Genomic DNA, 21,906 nt, shown 5'->3' on the forward strand with positions numbered 1-21,906 from the left:
CGTAAAAATGTTTATATATTTTCTGTTTGTATGGAATTGAGCTCATCAAAATTACTTTATTTGATTTTTCAGTATTATTAGTACTCATTCAATTAATTTTAGATTAATTTTATCAAGATAGGTACTTTATTGAACCTGATCAAGGACGAGGGTACATTGACGTACCCTAGAGATATCCTTGGTCCCTCAACTATTTTGATCATTTGCACGAGTATACATATACAGTTCTAATTTTGAAAATTATTATCAATGAATTAGCTATATTTGAAAATTTGAAAATTTATGTAACAAAAATAAGTTTAGTTAATTGTATATAAATACGTTTTTTCTTCGAAATCTGATGTAAAATCCACATGTATCAGAAAGCCCCTGATGATAGTTCTCTAATGTCACATATAATGTTGAATTAGGTCAAAAAAAGTGATAAAGATTACTTGAAAGTTGTTTCCATGAACTCTATTTTTTCCTTTCTTAGTCGTAATTTGGATTTATGTATTGCATGCGATTAAAAAGGTAATATCATCAAAAACTTTTCAATTGTACATTCGAATTTCATACATGAATTTGAAAAATTAAGTTATCATCAATTAAAAACCAAAATTTGGGCGTACTTTGTATATTTGTAGGCAATTAATTCAAAAAATACGCAAACAAATTAGTTGATAACTTTATACTTGTAGCAAAGATTTTGTGTGTTATCTCATTTAATTAGATACTGGACCAGCTTGCATTAGATGTGACACTTAATATCAATTCAATCACGACTTGCCTAATAACTTGAGACGACATATCTCTTCTGCATGAATGAAATTATGAAAACACACGCTTTTATCATAATTATATTTTAGTTTTTTTTTCTTAATGATCATTTACATGTCAATTCCATCGAGCTAGGACAATATTTGGATTAAAAACACAATTTCTTCCACAAATATCTTCTTACTAGCTTTTATTTATTTATAATAATTTATTTCTATAAAAAAATTTAATATTTATTGGTGGGGATCAATTATCCATCATATTCATCTGTGTTCATTCCCTTAATTTATCTTTTCCATGCATTATTTGCATTAAAATACAATAGTCTTTCCACTTTCCCATGAAACATGGGAACCTCACAAAATTGATCAGTGCTTTAGTTGAAAGAGTGAAGAACAATAATAGTCATTTATTTTAGCTTTAATAAAAGATGAAAAAGCTAAAATAGATTAAAGGAAATATTAAAGTTTATCAGCCATAGCAATCCGTTTTTTTGCTGACAATTACATGTGTGAGAAGTAACATGATGAATTCTCTAAAGATCAAATTCCATTCGAAAAATATACTTAACACATGTCTCCCATTTCAGTCATATCAATTTATTATAATTAGTATACATATTCAAATAATAATTAATATACTATTAGCAATGAAATGTAGCAAGAGGTGTGTTATAATGCTAACTTATATTAAATTACTAACTCATCAACGTAGTTTATTTAAAATGTCAAACACAAATTTTTTGCTAACTTTTATTAAATTACTAACTCATCAACGTAGTTTATTTAAAATGTCAAACACAAATTTTTTTAAAATATTATTTTCATAGGATCTTCAGATTATGGACTATCTGTTTCTCAACAAATAGGATGAGGGAGAACTTATCATAATCAAAAATGGAAAATGGATTGGTGAGGAGGAAAGCACTAATCACTAAGAGGGAGAAAAGAGGAGACACAAAGAAGTTGATGATGAGATATTATTTCTCTATTGAGTGTGCTTTCCACACGACTGCCACCAACACTCATTTTGTTTATCTTATTCCATCCATTTTATAGCTATAAGTTGCAAATTTTTTAATTATTATTTTTCTTGGATATTTCATTTTCTTCTGCAAAGTATAATTCATGGATATGGTCTCCTACTTTATAAGCCCATCATGTTACAAATTTCTCTGACGAGATTGAAAAGGAAATATAGTCAATGCATCCAATCTTATTGCTACACCTAAATGATATATAATTCATGCAACAATATGTATATTAATATTACAATTGACAAGTCTTGAATAACCATGTTGTGATGTTGGAGATATATCGTTTTATTGGCTTCCAAATTTGCAATTTTACTTTATGTTGGATAAGCATGTGAGTAATCATACTATATTACCCACTTCAAATTTGGAAGTGATATATGTATACCTCTTTTCATATAAATTTGTATGTTGACCATTAAGCACTATTACATTTTTCATATAAAAACAATAAAAATTTATACCAAAGTAGTTAGTTGGGTGTATAGAAAATGTGAATAAACAAGATTCAACTAGTTGTAACTAAGTCATAATATATCGACTAAATAGATGTTCTCATAGCAAAGCCATCACATTTTACACAATAGGTTAACTAGCTATTGATCATTCTTTTTAAGACAACTACTTGAACAAGCTGCAAACTAGTTGTTTAGGTAGTTACAAAAGTTAATAATCAATCTCTTATAAGATAAAAGCATCGCATAGAAAAACAAATTTTCATCAATTATTAGTACCTCTCTAGACCTGGTATTATATAATAGATTCCAAGTTACTTGAATATGTTTGTGTCTTAAATTTTACTAAAAAAAATTACACACAATAACTAATAGTAGTATAGAATAATATCATAAACATATTTGCATATATTAGTAGTACTATTTTAGTAAATTGAGGAAATCTTGAAAGATGACTGGTTGGGCCCAGCCCAACAATACTAATATGAGCAGCCATTAAGTCGATGGATTGGGCCCTTAAGACTTTTAATTTTCGCAATATGTAATTGAGCCCACAAACGATATATGAGAAGTGAGAAGTCTATAAATAATTAAGTCTGTGTTGAAAAGTGTTGCAAAATGTAGTTGAATCCACAGTAAGTCTGTAACCAAACTAAAACAACTGTTTGATAATTTAAAGGTGCAAAAGAGAATACTATTTCAAATACTAATATAATTGGACTTAACTATTTTTAGATCCTTAACTTTTGGAAGGCACATGTGCAGTGGCGAATCCAGATATTTTGAATTGGGGGTGCGAATTTTATACTCCCTCCATCCACGAAAAATAGACAAGTTTTGTTATTTTGGTCCGTCCACGAAAAATAGAATAAGTTCAAAAAGGAAAAATTTTCAACCAATGCTAACCTTACACATGATTCTAAATATGGACCCAACAATCCACTAACACTCATTCCACTACCTTTTCTCTCACTCTTTCTTACTTTTTCCTATCTTTCTATTACTTTACCAATTATATATTAAAATCCGTGACATTCACAATCTTTGTCTATTTTTCGTGGATGGAGGAGTATTAAATTTAATATGAGACAGTGGGGAATCGAACACGGGTCTATCTTGTTGAGAAATGATACAACCGCTAGACCACATAAGGTTTTTGTTAGAGAAGTATCGGTAATACATTAAGTACACATTATTTTGGGGGTACAGTTGTACCCCCTTGTTCTTAGCTGGATACGCCAGTGCACATGTGGTCTCATAACCACACAATATGACTCTTTAGATAGTAATCACTAATCACAAATTGGTGTCAAAATGACTTTTTCCTTAGCATGATAAAAATAATGAGCTTAGGAGATAGAATAGTGATCCCTGGTAACTTGACGAAGTTTCGAGAACCGAGCAAACAAACTTTTAATATAAATAAATGCAATTCGATATATGATTTATGTCGTCAATTGACTTTCTTTGAAATTGCATTCTGGCTTCAATCTGCACAATATTTATAGGCCATGAGGAACTTGAAATTTTTTATGATTTATGGAAAACTATAAAATCATCGATAATTATAACTAGTACAAAGGAAAACTATAAAGTCATCGATAATTACAACCATTGGAAGGTTGAAGGGCACATAGCTAGAATTTATGGCAAAATGAAATTATATTAAATCATAGCTTATTGTTTTGACATCATTGCACACGTCAAGTTAATATTCTCAAGATCCCAACCGAGAGATTTCAAACTATACTAAATTGAGAAGAGAATGACGATATTCAAACGTTGAAAATTTGTTCAAAACTTGGGAGTTGCCTTTTTGACTAAATATTTAACTTTAAAAAGAAAGTGTTACCGAGGCCAAGTGAAAAATCCTAAGAAACGAGTGTGTATTAATTTACATAAGTACTACTCCCTCAGTCCCATAAAAAATGTCACACTTGTGAAACGGCACTAGATTTTAGGAGGTTTTATTTTGTGTGTTAGGTGAAAAGAGATAATATAATATTTATATTATTGTGAGGGGGAACTTTTTCTAAAAATTGAAATGTGACATATTTAGTGGGACAAACTAAAAAGGAAAGTGAAACATCTTTTATGGGACGGAGGGAGTACTACCTCCGTCCCACATTAAGTGTCACATTTAGTGTGGGCATGGAGTTCAAGAAATGTAAATAAAAGTGAGCTGAATAAGTTAGTGGATCATGAGTCCCACTCATATATATTAGTTTTATAATCTCTGCGTCTATTAAATATTGTCACAATTTGACCGGCACGTGTTTTAAGAAATATAATGGAAAGTGAGTTGAAAAAGTTGGTAGGATGTGAGTGCTACTTTTAAAGTAATAGTTTTATAATAAAATGTGGGGTGAGAATGAGTTAGTGGAATGTGAGATCCATTACCAAAAATGGTTAAAAGTGAAATGTGACAAATTTTGTTGGACGGATGAAAATAGAAAAATGTGACAAAATTTCAGGGACGGAGGGAATAATAAAATGTGAGTCTACTTATCATTTTATGGTAAAAGTGAAATATGACTCTTATTGTGGGACGACCGAAATGGCAAAATGTGCACTTATTGTGGGACGGATGTAGTACATAATATAATTATTTTTCTTAAAATTAAATTTCAATAATAGAACTGAATTTATTAAAATTAGATGTTGTGGAATAGTAATATAAAGATCAGAATGACATTACAGACACGTATACTCAATAATTCAATCACAATTCATTTAATATGTAATCATATTTAAAAATTCAAAATATTACTAATAAATTTAACCGAGGTTCGCCAATCGTGAGAAAAGGACAAAAGTTGTTCAATTTAATGTATGACAAAAGAGTTCTTTACAATAAAGAAGGCTACCACATGTCGATTGAAGAAGGGCCCGTTTTAATATATCCTATCCCTATAAGCGGGCCGGGCTCAATATCTCCCATTTCTGATCCGTCAACTGCCACATGTCTCCGCCTTTAACCGCTAACATGTCTGCCATTTGCCATTTTAGTCCGTCAACGATTTCAGAATCACTTACTTTATTTTATTTTTAGTATATGAATCTCATATTCCATCCACTTTTTACATTTACAGTCCAATATAAAAGATTTCATATTCCATTCATTTTCTCATTTTACTTTTCTTTATCAAGTCAAACAATTTCTTAAAATCCGAGTCGAGTCAAAATTACTGTTTAAATGGAGGACGAATACTATTTACTTTGTGAAGAAAAATATATGAACAAATTAGTAAAGTATAGATCTTATATATATATATAATTAATTTTATTAAGACTAGTGTTTAATAAGTGTAAAAATTAAAATTGACAAGACACGAATTCAAAGTAACATGCTCGTATAAATATAAATAATGTGCACTATTATTGATGACATTCATATAAAAATAGAAAGGAAAAAAATCAAATTCCTATCTACTTTCAACTAAACTCTTCTTCAATTCCACTGAGAAAACCCCCAAGATCTTCAACCCTAGATATAATTCTAGCTCATCTCACTCTACTCCAACCAAAATGATGGACGTGGATCCCAAATTCGCCTATAATCCGGGTCAGGTCGACCCAGACCAGATTCCCAACGCCCCGGCCCGCTTGGCTTTCCACCGCCGGGCCCACTCCGAGTCCTTCCGTTTCCCCGACCTCGACGACATCCTTGTCGACGGCGTCCTCGCCGACCTCAACCTCGACGCGCCGCCGCCGCAGAAGCAGTCGAAGAGGAACGACGGCCTGTCTCATCTCCGGAGCCTCTCGGTGGACGCCGATTTCTTCGACGGCCTGGTGCTGGACGAGCCGCCTCCGCCGCCGCCGCGCCACAGGCATAGCAACTCCATGGATGGGTACTCGAGCATGACGACGTCGTGCGAGGTGGATTCGAACGCGAAGAAGGCTGTTGCTGCTGATCGGTTGGCGGAGCTCTCCCTGATTGATCCTAAGAGAGCTAAGAGGTTTGATTTTGACCACCGTTGACTTGATTTCGGTGATGAATTGTTGAATTATCTTGATAGATTGAATTGATTTTTTATGCTACCGTTTTTCCCCCTTTTTAATTTAGGGTTATGTTTCTGCTTTGCCTTGTGGTGTTGATGTTGTTAGGCTTTGTGCACAGAAATGAGTTTGTGTGAACTGTGTATATGCAATTACTTGTTGGAGATATGTTGTTGTGTTGATTTAGAGGCTTTGTAGGATACTGGCGAATCGACAGTCTGCTGCGCGATCTAAAGAGAGAAAATCACGATACACGAGTGAGCTGGAGAGGAAAGTCCAGACTCTGCAAAGTGAAGCGACTACGCTCTCAGCTAAGATCACATTGTTGCAGGTATGTGGACTCGTGTATTTTCGAACTTGGTAACTATTCGACTGACGAGCTTTGTGGTCATATGAAGTAGAGTGAAATGTGAATAGGGGTGATTGATACTCCATTTAAGTAGAGCATGAGTTGACTGAAAATGCCATTTTGCTGCAGAAATGTAGGGATGGATTCGTGTATTTTCGAACTTGATAACTATTTGACTCACGAGCTTTATGTTCATATGAAGTAGTGTGAAATGTGAATCAGGGTGATTGATACTCCAAATAAGTAGAGCATGAGTTGGCTGAAAATGGCATTTTGCTGCAGAAATGTAGGGGTGGATTCTTGAACTTTAAAAGGTTTTGGAGCGTGTTCAGTTTTGTATGATAATTTGTTGATTGCTAGCAGAAATATGAAGCGTTGAGGTGGTTGAATTCACTAAACAGGGATTGTGGCACTGCTCCGAGTGTCTTAGCATTGTGGCGTTATTTTAAAAATGATGCCTTTGTCATGATAAGAGATGTGAGGATGGAAAACGTACGAGAGGATTATAGGGAGATAACTGTGAATATAGGGTTTATCGAGACAGTTTGATTTGCAATTTTAAGAGGATTGAAATTTGTTTCCAATGAAGTGTAGCATATTGGTGCATGGCCTATAAGATTATCTTTTTTGATACAATTGTGAAATTCAAAATTTTGTGTGCAACAAGTGTTGTAGGATATGCTTTTTGACATTCAAAACTTTGAATATTGCAAGTGTTTGTTTTGTGATATGATGCTAATGTTCTACATATTCTCGTCAATAAAATTTAAAAGGAAACCACCAGTGTCCCTTACTCATCTCAATTCAAGTAGACTAGACACTCGTGTCTGTAATACCTTATAACCATGAAATGAATAAACCGTACTAAGAATGGAATTGGCACGATGCAGAGAGACACTAGCGGGTTGACAGCTGAGAACAAGGAACTCAAACTGAAGTTGCAGGCCATGGAACAGCAAACACACCTCAGAGACGGTAAGTGCATTTATCATTTGTTATCTCGTCTCACAAGTCACAACTCAAACAGCTAATATGTGCATATTTTTCTGTGTACAACGATTCTAGCTCTGAACGAAGCGTTGAGGAGTGAACTGCAGTGGCTCAAAATAACAGCCGGCCATGGCTCCAGTGGAAGCAGCAGGGGTTCTTCCTCCCCATTTTCACCACCACCCCGGCCTCCAACAACAAATTACTATGCGCAGCAACAGCAACAGCAACAGCAGCATACGAGCCCCAACAACGCGAGAAGCAGCCCATAACTGCAACCTAACAGGAGGGGTTGATGATGTGTGAGGCATAGCCATTTGTAAAAGAGAAGTATATTATCCAGTTGTATATATACATGAACGCATGCTATTGCGACTAGAGAAAGATGCTAGAAACCTCTCTAAATGTCGTATTTACATACATCTTCTACCGAATTCCGATCATGTATCATGAGTTCATGACGACTTAGGAAAGCTTCTTCGCCAGAATGTGTAGCTCACAATTCGTCCTTACATAAGCTCTTATTGTATGCACATTGACTATATATAATTGGGCATATATGTTACTCCACGGATACTGTTGAATTAACCTAAATCTATTTTACTTAATCAGAACATGGCCATATGGATTTCTGAAATAACTTTCTAATAATAAACAGTTACTACATCCAAAACTAAATTGTTGCTTAATGACATTCGATCAAAAGATGCAATTCGAAAAAACGAAGAGAATGGAACAAAAGCCATACTATTCAATCCAAAAAGATGTCATTGTTGGCAAAGCCTGTCTTTGGATTTTTCATGTAACAAGAAAAAATAATTGGTGATTTGGTGTTAGAATAATCATTTCAAACATCTTTGGCCCCCATTTGATTCCTTCTTGCTTACTTGAGTTTTGACTTCATTCACATCAACACCAGGCTACCTTCCAATGCCATTGTAGACTGAAACTAACTATGATGGAACCAATGCAGCTATTACCATAGTAATTCACCAAATGATTTTGACACATAAGATGCTTGACAGTATATAACTTAACCTTATCCAAAACACGGCAAGATATCCCCATAGTAGTGCTCCCAAGGAAAGAGAGAGATGTTGACGATAGTCGCGCTCGTCTTAATTTTCCTTCTCTCAGTTTTCTTGCTGAAAAGAAGCAGTGCTCCCAAGGCAATGGACAGCATCCCAGGAACGTTGGGCTGGCCCGTTGTGGGGGAGAGCTTCTCATTCCTCTCCACCTTCTCAAGCCCGGCCGGCATCTTCAGCTTCATGCAGGAAAGGCAGCAAGGGTATTGAAAACTAGATGGAACACAACTTTACAAGAATTGTTAAAATTTAATCTCCACATTGGTCACTGTTTTGTAACAGGTATGGCAAGGTGTTTAAGAGTGATGTGTTGGGGAGATATACAATGTTCATGACGGGGAGAGAGAAGCGAGCAAGATTCTACTGACAGGGAAAGATGGGCTAGTGAGCCTGAACCTCTTCTACACGGGGAAGCAAGTTCTTGGCCCGACAAGCTTGCTTACACAGAGTGGAGAAGCGCACAAGAGGCTACGAAGACTCATAGGGGAGCCCCTCTCTATGGATGCTCTCAGAAAGTATTTCCCATTCATCAATGCTTTGGCCATTGAGACCTTAGATCATTGGTCCAACCGAAAAATTCTAGTTCTTGAAGAAACTTCCACGGTTAAGACTTTGTGCTATACATATATGTGGTTCTGATTTGTGGTGCACCATTGCTTTCTGAATTAGTGTAATCTTTCTGCAGTTCACACTGAAGGTGATAGGTCACATGATCATGAGCTTGGAGCCTACAGGTGAGGAACAAGAAATGTTCAGGTCCAACTTCAAAATCATATCATCTTGTTTCGCCTCTTTGCCGTTTAAAATCCCAGGAACTGCTTTTTTATCGAGGCATCAAGGTACAAAGACTCACCTCATTTTCTCTTTGAGGGAAAAATTCAGAAATTTTGCTGACAAAATCCTCAAATGTTGATTAGGCACGCGATAGGATGTATGCGATGTTAGATGCTACCATTGCCCAACGTAGAAAGGGAGAAGGCTTCCAGCAGGATTTCTTGCAGTCCCAGTTGAAGAAGCATAGCAAAGACAACTCAGGGGAAGACGACAACAACGATGATGATAATAAGCTTACAGACAAACAATTGAAGGATAACATATTGACACTGCTGGTTGCAGGCCATGACACCACTACAGCTGCTCTGACATGGCTTATCAAGTTTCTTGCAGAGAATCCTGCAGTATTAGAACGTCTCAGAGTAATATCTTTGTACACTATATAATCATTTCATAATTATCTATTTGAAACGTTACGCATACTCAGAATTGGGGCTTTGCAGGAAGAACATCAGCAAATTGAAAGTAGCAGGGAAGATGGATCAAGCCTTACCTGGTCAGAAGTGAACAATATGCCATACACTGCAAAAGTCAGTTGCACTATCCATTCCTTTGCGATACTAATGCAGTTTGTTCTCGACAAACTAAAAATTTTCTCATCTTAAAATCACAGGTCATCAGTGAAACTCTTGAAGAGCAACAATTTTGCCATGGTATTCAAGAAAAGCTGCACAAGACTTCGATATTGATGGTAAACTCCCTACCAGTAATTTGTGATGAGTGTAATGAATAGGTTATAACATATACCACTATGAAATTTGTCCAAACTCTCAGGATACAAAATCGAAAAGGGTTGGTCTGTCAACTTGGACGCTGTATCCATCCACCATGATCCTGAGATCTTTCCCGAACCAGAGAAGTTCAATCCTTCCAGATTCGATGTAAGCATTAGAAACGACAAACTAAGCAAAAAGACATTCACCAATTCAATTTGTCAAATTAAGTACTTATAACTTCTTGTGTGTATTTCAGGAGCCACTGAGACCATATAGTTTTCTTGGATTCGGAAATGGACCGCATATGTGCCCTGGAATCAACCTCGCCAAATTGGAAATTTCTGTTTTTATCCATCATCTGGTCTGCAGATACAGGTACAAACAACATAATTGCAAAAACAAGAATCAGAAATACCAAGATTAAAAAACAAAACCATGAAGATATTCTAACTATTCTGCAAGTATTCAGCAGTTCCATTTCCAAGTAATAGATGCTATGTCTCCTAAATGCAGGTGGAAGGCCATAGACAGGGATGATTCAGTCCAGCCAACGCTTGTCGGATGCCTAAAAACAAGTATCCAGTCATGGTAGAGCCTCTTTAGACAAGACCACAACATGCTACGGCTCGGTTTCCATCAATAAAAGTCAATTTGTAATCTGCTGCTACTTAATTTAGTTAGGCATGGTTGGAAGTGTAAAGCATGCAAGATTACTCGGGAAACTTATGGAAACTAAATACATTGTTCTTCAATATTCCGAATATTAGAGCATTATTATGAGGAAACTGTTCTCAATAACATCTGCTGCTTACTTATGCTTTAAGCAACATTAGCCTGCAACGATAGTTTCGTTTCAAGGTAATAATAGCATGTATCACGACTGCCATACAATAATAATTCTACAATAACCACGTCAAATACTTCTGCCCAAAACACAATCTTCCTCAATTTTATTAGACATCAGTGAGAGATATTTCTAAAGAGAAGAGTTTCAACACAGAAGTCAACTAAATATCCTCTCAAGTCACACTAAATAACTTGTGAATAGCACAACAACAATTGTGGGTCCCAATATCCGTTGCTAGACAAGGGTGGCGGAATTTTTCATCTTTATACCAAATTGACCGCCCTTGAATTAATTCATTCAAGAAGCAATCCAGCTTCTCAATGGTCACATTGGGCATAACAACAATATGTGCCATGTTTCTCTCACAGGCAAGTTGCCAACGGCGAACAAATTCTTCATCTCGAGGCCGCTCAAACACTACTGTACTGCTCAACTCGTTGAGCATCACACTAATCCCTGCATCCCTGAGTCGGTCTTTCAAATAATGAGCATTTCTGACGCACTTTTGGACTTCTTTTTGGAATCCTTTGTACCCTTTGCTGTTTAGCGTGTACCACAAGAAGATTGGAGCATGACCATTCCGGCTTCCCATGATTGTTGCATCTCTTGAGGCAAGATATCCTACATTACTTGAAAGAGCATTTATGTGTTTCAGCCTCGTTATTTGCACTCCACAAGGCATTGGGCACCCCACAAACTTGTGGCCTGAAACGCTAACACTTCCAATAGGCTTCTTGAAAGAAACTTTTGGTGCCTGAACAAGAGCACAGATTACTTAGCAAGAGCATTGTAGAGAAAATGCCTGGATTTGATATCAGCCACAAAACTACTCCCTCCGTCCGCCATTAGGAGTTCCATTCCTTGGTGACACGGGTTTTAAGAAATGTTAAGAAAAGTGGATGGAAAAAAGTTAGTGGAATAAGGGTCCCACTTGTATATACTATTAGTTTTAAATTAAATGTGAGTGGAATGAATTAGTGGAATGTGGGACCCTATTACCATTTATGGTAAAAGTGAACCAGGACTCTTATTCGCAGACGGACTAAAATGAAAAAACGGAACTCCTATTCGCGGACGGAGGGAGTATAGCATAAGATAAAAGATTCAGCGGTAAAGAAAATAGAAGCATGGAACTAGAGTCAGTTCATACTTGAAATTGATTGGATTCAATATTTCCCTTCTTTTGAATCTTTCCATTTAGTTTGATATTGTTTATCTACAAACATTAAGTAATGCTTCCCATACAGGTAAAATTACACCAACCACTCATATTTCGGCTGTATCATTTTTTTCACAATTATTTATTTTCCACATATTCTATGCTACATCAACCAAACACAAATACTGTTAAGGTATAATTATGAGGAGATCATCAGTAATGTTTAATATAGTCAAAGAAGGTTACAGGTAGGAAAAATACAGAATGAATGGAACAATAGAGTTGGCAAACCTTTTTAACAAATGGCATCATAAGACCAAACAAAGCGCCATCACAATGGATATAGAATCTATCATGTGAAAATCCACATTCTTCCAGGGTCTGTATAACAAGATCAAGGTCATCAACTGCCCCTTTAACAGTGGTTCCTGCAATTTATATTATAAATCGGAAAATATAAGGATATGCTGCTGAGTATGTCAATAGCATACAGTACATAAGCACATGCGAACTTCCATTTCTATTGCTCTTTTCCAGTTTGAAGGATTTAAAAGAAAGAATTACCTATATTCACATTAATGATCGCAGGTTTGTTCTTGTTCTGAAGCAGCTTTGATTTAAAATCTACGCAGTCAATCTCTCCAGAGATCAGAGTCCCAACTTTTACACACTCCATTCTGTACATTCACACGGAATAGTGGGACTCCTTTGATCCATATAAAATTCCATCAGGAAAAACTTCTCTTCTGTATAATGTATCAATCAACTTATATCACAATACGATCCTACCTACAAAAGAAACCGCTATGAATAAAATGAGAGACTCAAAGAGAAAAGCGAAGTACTTACCCCCAACAAGGATCCCGTGAAGATTGCCCTCAGTACCACAGTTTGTGATGTATCCCCAGTAGTCATCCTTCTCAATGTCCCACAGGCGGGCGAACCAATCCAAAACACCCACTTCAAACTGTCTACAGTGCACACCGTAGTTGCTCACAATAAATGGATCTCCAAGATTATTAATAGAGAAATGCTGCAACTGACCAAGAGCACCATAATCAAAGTCCAGATTATATGGATAACCTGTGTAAAACAAAATTGGGGAAAAACATTCAGAACAGTGGAATTATGCGATTTACCCAAAATCTGTTCACTTAACAAAACTCTAATACATTATGGAATTGACAATTTGCCAATTCACTACCCCTGTTCCATTGAACTTCCTCAGAAAGTTCAAATGAAGATAAAACTAAGTTTACAAATACAGAAACATAAAAGGTTACCAAAAGCATATCAACTCAGAATCAGAAACTATCGACATTTTCTAGCAAAAGTGAATATACAGTAAACCGGTGAAGGTGAAGCGTTCATTTCAAAAAAATCAAGTGAAACATCGGAAACATTGATTCCCATGCGTCTCCATTCAATTAAATACTGAATTGACTTAAAACAAACATCGCCTCACAATCATACCTAAATGGTGCTTGGTCCTTTCCACGAGCGTTTTCCGATACCTCGCCAACACACTGGCCATGGACGCGTCCTTTCCCCAAGATATGGGCTAGATTAGATTAATATGGATTAAATAATTATAGTTGGGCTACAATTATAATTAGTCCATAAGCCCAACAATCATGAAACCCTAATGACTCTTTGTCTATACAATGGTTATTTATTCTCCATTGTGGGTGATGAGAAATATGGTAACATTAGAGAGAAAATACGTAAAGCTTGGTAGAGAATTTCTAACTTTCTCTATAGAGCGATTGTACCGAGGAATTGTTCCTGCATCGGATCAGAATACACGTGGACCTCGATAGTAGTGGATTCAACTTGCAGGACACAATCGTAGAAGGAAACACAACAACAAGTAAGATTTAGTTCCGTTGTGCTTTACATGCTCAACTTGCAATATGATTATGAATCTAGATCTGTTATTCTTGTATGCAATTTCCGTTGCGCTCATTAGATGAATACAAGAATTCCTAACAGTGGTATCAGAGCCGGGCTCGATTCATAATATGTTTGTTTGCTAATTACTTGTGGATTAACCGTGTTCGCGTAATTGAGAAGTTTTTTGAAAATAAATGAAAACTACATCCGTTTACGGATTTAAAGTTTCGAACTTTGAATATGAAAATTTTGAAAACTCTGCACTGATTTCTAAGAAATTAGATTTCTTATTTGGCTAGGATTTTGAATGTGAATTTCGATTCTTAATAAACGTAAAATAACCTTCACAAGTATCAACATGGCCAAAGACTTGATATCCCTCGGGTTAATATAAATCATCAAAGCCGCACAGTCTCGGGAGATCGCCCGAAGCAGAGTGAGAACAATACAAAAGTAGGCTGAAAACAAAGAGAGCGATCATCGTTTTGGTTGAATTGAAAGCCATGGTTTGAAATTGAAAGTTTTGAACTTCAATTCTTTTATAAAATTAAAGGCTGCGAAATTGATTTTGAAACACAATTGTTGAAAGTTTTGAACTGTTTTCAGAAACTAATTTTAAATTAGTTTTGAATTAGATTCAGCTTCTTGTTCCAAAATGGTGCAGACAATAAATATTGTTTTATTTCAAAGCATATTTGAGACTTCAACCTCAAATCAGTGTTCAATTTTTCGAAAGAAATAAAAACGTGAAGGTTTTGAATTTGGGTTTAAATCTCCTGCTCGAAATACGCCGTTTTTCACTCCACCGGCGTCGGTGTTTATGCTTATTGCTTGTGAAGATGGCGACTGACAGTAGGTGATTAACGGATGTTACCCGGAGCATTGCTGGGCAACAGAGAGTCGGCTAAGAAGCGGCATGGCCGCGAGTTTCTTTTGACTCGATTTTAAGATTGGATCTTTCTTTGGCTCCAAGTTTCTTTAACTAATAGTAAAATCTCAATTACTGATTTATTAATTTGGCTAGTAAATCATAATTTCGATCACCACATTTGATATTGATTTGGAATTAATATTAAACATGTATAATTATATTAATTTAGAATTAATATAATTAAATCCACATTTAATTAGAGAATAAAATTTGATTTTATTTGTTGAGCATTTTTTGATATCTTATGTGATAAGCATGCTATTTGATTTATGCTTATTTATTTTAACTATAGTAGTTAGAGACCGTTTTATTGTCTGGGTAGGCGGCGTCCAGTATGTGTAGTCCGTGTTATACTATGTCTGGATAGGCGGCGCCCAGTATTTGTAGTCCGTGTTATACTATGTCTGGGTAGGCGGCGCCCAGTAATTGTTTAAGATTTTAATATTAGATATTAAATTGACAATTAGTATCACAAAATTATTCCCCACAAAATATAAGTCTCGTTTTGAAACAAACGCGTCGTCCATCACAATTGTTTGATGCTCCTAGCCTTTTCGACCACGAGTTTTACGCCCTCGCGTTTACTCTAAATCTACAAGGTTTAGGCTCATTCATAGATGCACGGTTGGCATCGTGTGATGAGGTTGACTTGCTTAAATTATTTTGAGTAGCCCTCGCAACCAGAATAATTTATGGACGTATATTAATTAGATTAATAAACCAAAAATTGTAAAATTGTTGTTACAATTGGCTTGGAGGCCTACCTGGTGATATTATTGTAGTCATCAGCCCTCGCAGAGGCTGCAATAATATAGACTTGGATCTTAGACCACTAAAATTTATATTAGATATAAATTCGTATTTTATGTTTGGGGGACATAATATATGTTAAAATTAGTGGGAGCCAATCAATATAATAAACCCTTGTTTGATTAGTGATGCGATTGTGATCTTTGTATGCTTTTCTAATTTGCTTTTCGTTTTATTTTCTGTTCAGATAATATGTCAAACTTATCTTATGAGTGTATAATGGAAACAAACAAATTGACTAGGTCAAATTTCACGGAGTGGCAGAGAGACTGCCCAAAACTCAAGGCACAAGGTGCAATGAGTGGGAGCTCAGCTATGTTTGTCATTGAGATAAATATGTCTATGAATAACTCACAATCCTGGGTATTGGATACCGCTTGTGGTTCACACATTTGTAATAATGTGCAAGGTTTAATTGACAGGAGGAAAGTGAGGCCTGGGGAAGTAGACCTACGTGTTGGAAATGGAGCAAAAGTTGCTGCCGAACGCGTGGGAACTTATAGATTAGATCTTCCCGCAGGACATAGACTAGATTTACATCATTGTTATTTCGTTCCAGTTATTTCAAAGAATATTATTTCCATTCCGATGTTGGACATCGAAGGTTTTTCCTTCCATTTTGCAAACAGCTGACTCAACTTATTTTAACACAAGAAAATCCCGCAAGTGTACGGGGCTAGTGTAGCACAAAGCAAGCAAGAGTATCGTATCCCACAGAGACAAAATGTATAAACTCAAGTACCACGGACCGATTTTAACTACTATCTAGACGATTCAAAGGTTTGGTTGATTCTTGGAAAAACAATTAAACATAAACAAGTTAAAAGCACGCAACAAAGGATAGGTTTCAAATAAGAGAACGAGGTAGAGCTTTGGATCCGACTACAATACCCACAATGTAAACAACTCAACAACTTTGATTACCCGTTGAAGTCTCTAGGATTAGAAGGACAATCGCTATTCTAGGATAAGCCCCCTCTCGAGTGCACTCAACCCGTTGATTAACTATTAACATTGAAGTCTCCTTCTATACTTCACAATTAACTCCTATACTCAAAAGATTCAAGTCCTCACTCTAGAATTTCTTCTCTCGAATGCAAATTATCTAGGTGTTGTTCATTCTTTTATCAATCCTAATTAGGTATCTCTCGATTACTCAAAACTAGGTCAATATATCCAATTGGTAGCTAGGCAATTGAATTGAAAGGCACAAGAATGAAACAAAATAATCACAAGAGCATAGGTAATCAAAAGCTATTGAATCAATCACAAGTATTCATTGTAGTCTTCACCAAAACTCTACAAATGATTTAGCTACTCATATTCAACTCAAAAACATAAGAATAAACCATAGTCATTGAATAAAACATGAAAACCAATGAAAATACTCCCAAGGGTGGATTGAACGGAAATTCGTCTTCGTCTTCAATCTTGTTGAGGATTGGGACGCCTTTCCTCCCAATTTCACTCTCCAAACCTTCAAAAGCTGCTATGGGGCGTGTATGGTGTCCTGAGGTCGAAAACCTAGGTCTCCTTTTATACCCGGGGCGGAAATATTCAATCTCGCAGAACACATCGCCCGGCCGGGCGATTTTAAGTCGCCAAAACACCCGGTCGGGCGAACTTTCTGGAGATCGCGACCAAAACGCCCGGTCGGGCGTTTTCTCCTTAAAAATCGCCCGGTCGGGTGTTTTCTCTGGAATCCTCCAAAAGCATTGTCTTCGTCTTCGAAAGGGCTTCGCGTGAGTATCTTGCACGCCCCCATCGGAGTCCGGATGAGAGAGTTATGGCTATTATACGAAAGTCGCGCATTGAAGCGCGCCCGGTCAGGCGATTCTTCCTTCAAGCTCGTTTTCAAGTCATTTTCACCTGTTTTAGCTCCAAACACTTGACAAACTCGTCAAACACTTATGTAGTGGATAATGGATGTAAACTCAAGTAGTATGCTACAAAAACACTGAAATGTTCAGGTTAAACATCCAAAATACTTGCTAAACCACGAGTTTATCAACAGCATGTGCTCGTTTTCTAATAATGGATTGTTTTATGGAAATGCCTCTTTAGAGAATGGATTATATATGCTTGAATGCAAACGGGATATTCTCAATGTGCAAAATAAAAGACTTAAGCTATGTAATACGGATAATGCTACTTATCTTTGGCATTGTAGACTTGGTCATATCAATGAGAAAAGGATAGCGAGATTGAGAAAGTTAGACTATCTAAATTCATTTGATTTTGAATCATATGGTGCTTGTGAATTCTGTCTCAAAGGAAAGATGACTAATAAGCCACTTTCCGGGAAAGGGGTGCGTGCTAATGATGTGCTAGAGTTGATCCACACAGATGTGTGCGGACCGTTTCCAACTCAAGCAAAAGGTGGTTATTCGTACTTCATTACTTTCACTGATGATTTGACAAGGTATGGATATGTGTATCTTATGAAACACAAATCTGAGGCCTTTGAGAAATTTATAGAGTTTAAGTGTGAAGTTGAGAAACAACTTGGGAAAAGTATAAAAACTCTTCGATCAGATCGAGGAGGGGAATACTTGAGCCGAGAATTTCTTGATTACTTGAAATCGCATGGAATTCAGTCGGACTGGACACCTCCTGGTACACCACAAATGAATGGAGTATCTGAAAGGAGAAACCGAACATTATTAGATATGGTTCGATCCATGATGAGTTTAGCTAGTCTTCCTTTATTTCTCTGGGGTCATGCTTTATTGACTGCTATTTACATTCTGAATAGAGTTCCATCTAAATCAGTTGAGAAAACACTATATGAGTTATGGTATGGCAAAAAGCCTTGTCTTAACTATATGCGGACCTGGGGTTGTCCAGCTTTTGTTAAGAAACAAATGACTGATAAGTTGGAATCTAAAAGTGAGAAGTGTTACTTTGTGGGATATCCTAAACAAACTAGGGGATACGATTTCTACTGTCCTGAAAATCACAAGGTGATAACATCAAGGAATGTGACGTTCCTTGAAGACAGTTAAGTCTGCAAGGAACAAGGTCAAAATACAGTAGATCTTGAAGAAATTCAAGAACCACAAGTTAACAATGAGGATGATGTATTGTCAAATGGTTTGAACAATAACTCAGTGGGAGTTTTTGATGATCTATTGGGAGGGGAAAATACTATTAGAGGAGACCTTAGAGGGACTCTCGAAGAACCTTCTCAAGACAATGAGATGCATCAAATACAAGATGATACAATAGTTGCATCACCTCTACCTCAAGAAGATCATAGTGATATTCCTGGGCCTACTCACAATCAGAATGAACAGCCCGAGCCAGAAGAAAACCGACTCAATAGGCCTAGAAGGATTCGTCGTGCACCTGAGAGACTGAATCTAATGGTTGAGAACCAAGATGATGAAGTTGATTTAGACGACGATGAGCCTAAGACCTATACCGAGGCGGTGTCAGACACCGATCGAGAGAAGTGGCTTGAAGCCTTGATATCTGAAATGGACTCGATGTACTTCAACTTAGTCTGGGAACTAGTTGACTTGCCAGATGGTACCCCATAGGTTGCAAATGGATCTTCAAAAAGAAGAGAGATGCAGATGGCAAAGTACAAACCTACAAGGCTATGTTAGTGGCAAAGGGTTATAGTCAGCGCGAAGACATTGACTATGATGAAACCTTTTCGCCAGTTGCTAAGATCAAGTCCATTAGGATATTACTTGCAATTGCTGCATACTACAATTTTGACATTTCGCAAATGGATGTCAAAACCGCATTTCTCAATGGAGAATTAGAAGGTGATGTCCATATGACGCAGCCTGAAGGTTTTGTATCGAAAGAAAGGCCGAATGCAGTGTGCAAGCTAAAGAAGTCCATCTATGGACTTAAGCAAGCTTCGAGGAGTTGGAATATTTGTTTTGACAGAACAATCAAATCGTTTGGTTTTGTAAGAAGCAAAGAGGACCCATGTGTTTATAGTAAACGCGAGAATGGAAACGTTGTCTTCCTCATCATATATGTTGATGACATCTTGATTATGGGAAGCGATCGTTCCATGATGCAATCCGTGAAAGAATGGTTGTCTAGTTCCTTTATGATGAAGGATCTGGGTGATGCTTCCTACATCCTTGGAATCAAGATCTATCGAGATAGACAGAATAGGATGTTGGGATTATCACAATCCACTTACATGGACAAGTTGCTAAGGCGCTTCTCAATGGAGAATTCTAAGAAAGGTTTTCTTCCTATGGGACATGGCATTGTATTGTCAAAGAAGGATTGTCCTTCTAATGACAAAGAAAAAGACAACATGAAAAGGATCCCGTATGCTTCGGCGATAGGATCTATTATGTATGCCATGATTTCTACTAGGCCAGATGTGGCCTATGTGCTTAGCATGACATGCATATTTCAGCAAAATCCCGGTGAGGAACATTGGAAAACTGTTAAGACTATTCTTAAGTACCTTAGAAGAACTAAAGAATATTTCTTAGTCTATGGTGGACAACCAGAGTTATTAGTTACTGGGTACACTGATGCTAGTTTCCAAACAGACCATGACGACTATAAGTCTCAGTCTGGATATATTTTTGTCCTCAATGGTGGAGCAGTGAGTTGGAATAGTTCCAAACAAGGTACAACTGCCGATTCTACCACCGAAGCCGAGTATATTGCTGCATCTGAAGCTGCCAAAGAAGCTGTTGCTTTGTTAGAGTTCGTTAAAGAACTGGGTGTCATTCCGAGTGCCAATAGTGCAATACCTTTGTATTGTGACAACACTGATGCTGTTGCGCAAGCAAAAGAACCCAGAGCTACGAACAGGAACAAGCATGTTCCCAGAAGATATTATCTGATCAAAGAAATAATTGAAAGAGGCGACATAAAATTAGAAAGAGTACCCACTGATGATAACTTGGCTGATCCTTTCACCAAACCGTTATGTATAGCAAAACACAACAAGCACTTTGAGAGCTTAGGTGTTATGCATGTTGGTAGATGGCTTTGAATCAGTGGGAGTTACAGTTTTATATGTCTTAGAAACATTTTGTGTTGAGACAATATTACTTGATCACATTATATGAAAATTTCATTTTCTATGAGTTTTGTGCACTTATTGGAATAATTGTTTTAAATGTTTGATTTTATTCTAAATATTTGTTCCCTTGAATTGTGACTGTCGTTAATGGTGTGAAACATTAATGATATAGTATAATTCTAAAATAGCCCTAACCAATGATCATCAAGAATGAGATATTGGTGATATGTTATAGGTTAGCATGGGGTTTGCATCACATTCTTCGAGAATGTAGTTGTTCTCACAACTATGAGATATTAGATACTCGTGATGGACACATGGTATACTTTGGAGAGTATTGGTATACCCTACTATTAAACTGTTTTGTGAAGTGTCTACAGTTTATTAGTACATGAAGTATGTAATAGTCCTTGGATATGAGGTCATTACACATTTTGTTTGTTGAGTGATGTGCTTTGACCTTGTACAACGCTTTGCCTCCCCTCGGAGGATTAAGACATGGACTTGTGTTGGGTACATAATAAGATAAATAGAAATGGTAGTTGAGCCAAGAATGAGATTCATTCCTCGATTAGAATTTCGAGAGAACACTCAAATTCTCTATATTACTTGACCATTAAGTCATTGGCCAATGCAAAGATATATTCAATTAAAGTAATTGAATATGATCGAATGAGTCATTTAATAAAGATGAGATAAAGTGATTGAGCTATTTAGATGACACATGACAAATCTTAGGCTCAATCGGGTGGTCCGTGAATGAAAGGATGTTACTATAAACTTTGTGTAAAGGCTTGTTTACCGAATTCACGTAAACGTCCTTCATATATCGAGCTACGCTGCCAACGCAGTCTAGGAGTTTTGTGCAGACTTCGATTAGATCGTCGTCGATAATGAGGGCCTAAAGGGTCACACTATAAGTGTATTTTGATCCGCTCAAGGGTACAAAGTTGGAACTGCGTATTATATCTAATGCTAGTCCAAGTGGGAGATTGAAAGGATATGGGCTAGATTAGATTAATATGGATTAAATAA

The 21,906-nt window shown here is 36.6% G+C and overlaps 1 protein-coding gene and 2 pseudogenes across 1 annotated transcript; 2 read left to right on the top strand and 1 right to left on the bottom strand.

The window, feature by feature from the left end:
- Window positions 1-5,649: 5,649 nt before the first annotated feature.
- LOC121780135 (transcription factor VIP1-like) lies at window positions 5,650-8,170 on the top strand. Its single transcript, XM_042177658.1, has 4 exons — window positions 5,650-6,206; window positions 6,445-6,577; window positions 7,486-7,570; window positions 7,661-8,170. Exons 1-4 carry the CDS (start codon window positions 5,776-5,778, stop codon window positions 7,852-7,854), a joined length of 843 nt encoding a protein of 280 aa, XP_042033592.1. The 5' UTR covers window positions 5,650-5,775; the 3' UTR covers window positions 7,855-8,170.
- Window positions 8,171-8,754: 584 nt separating this feature from the next.
- Window positions 8,755-11,040, top strand: LOC121778862 (annotated as a pseudogene).
- A 98-nt stretch (window positions 11,041-11,138) lies between these two features.
- On the bottom strand, window positions 11,139-13,810 carry LOC121778716 (annotated as a pseudogene).
- Between the last annotated feature and the right edge of the window lie 8,096 nt (window positions 13,811-21,906).

The sequence above is a fragment of the Salvia splendens genome, chromosome 19 (assembly GCF_004379255.2).
Source record: "Salvia splendens isolate huo1 chromosome 19, SspV2, whole genome shotgun sequence".
Lineage (NCBI taxonomy): Eukaryota > Viridiplantae > Streptophyta > Magnoliopsida > Lamiales > Lamiaceae > Salvia > Salvia splendens.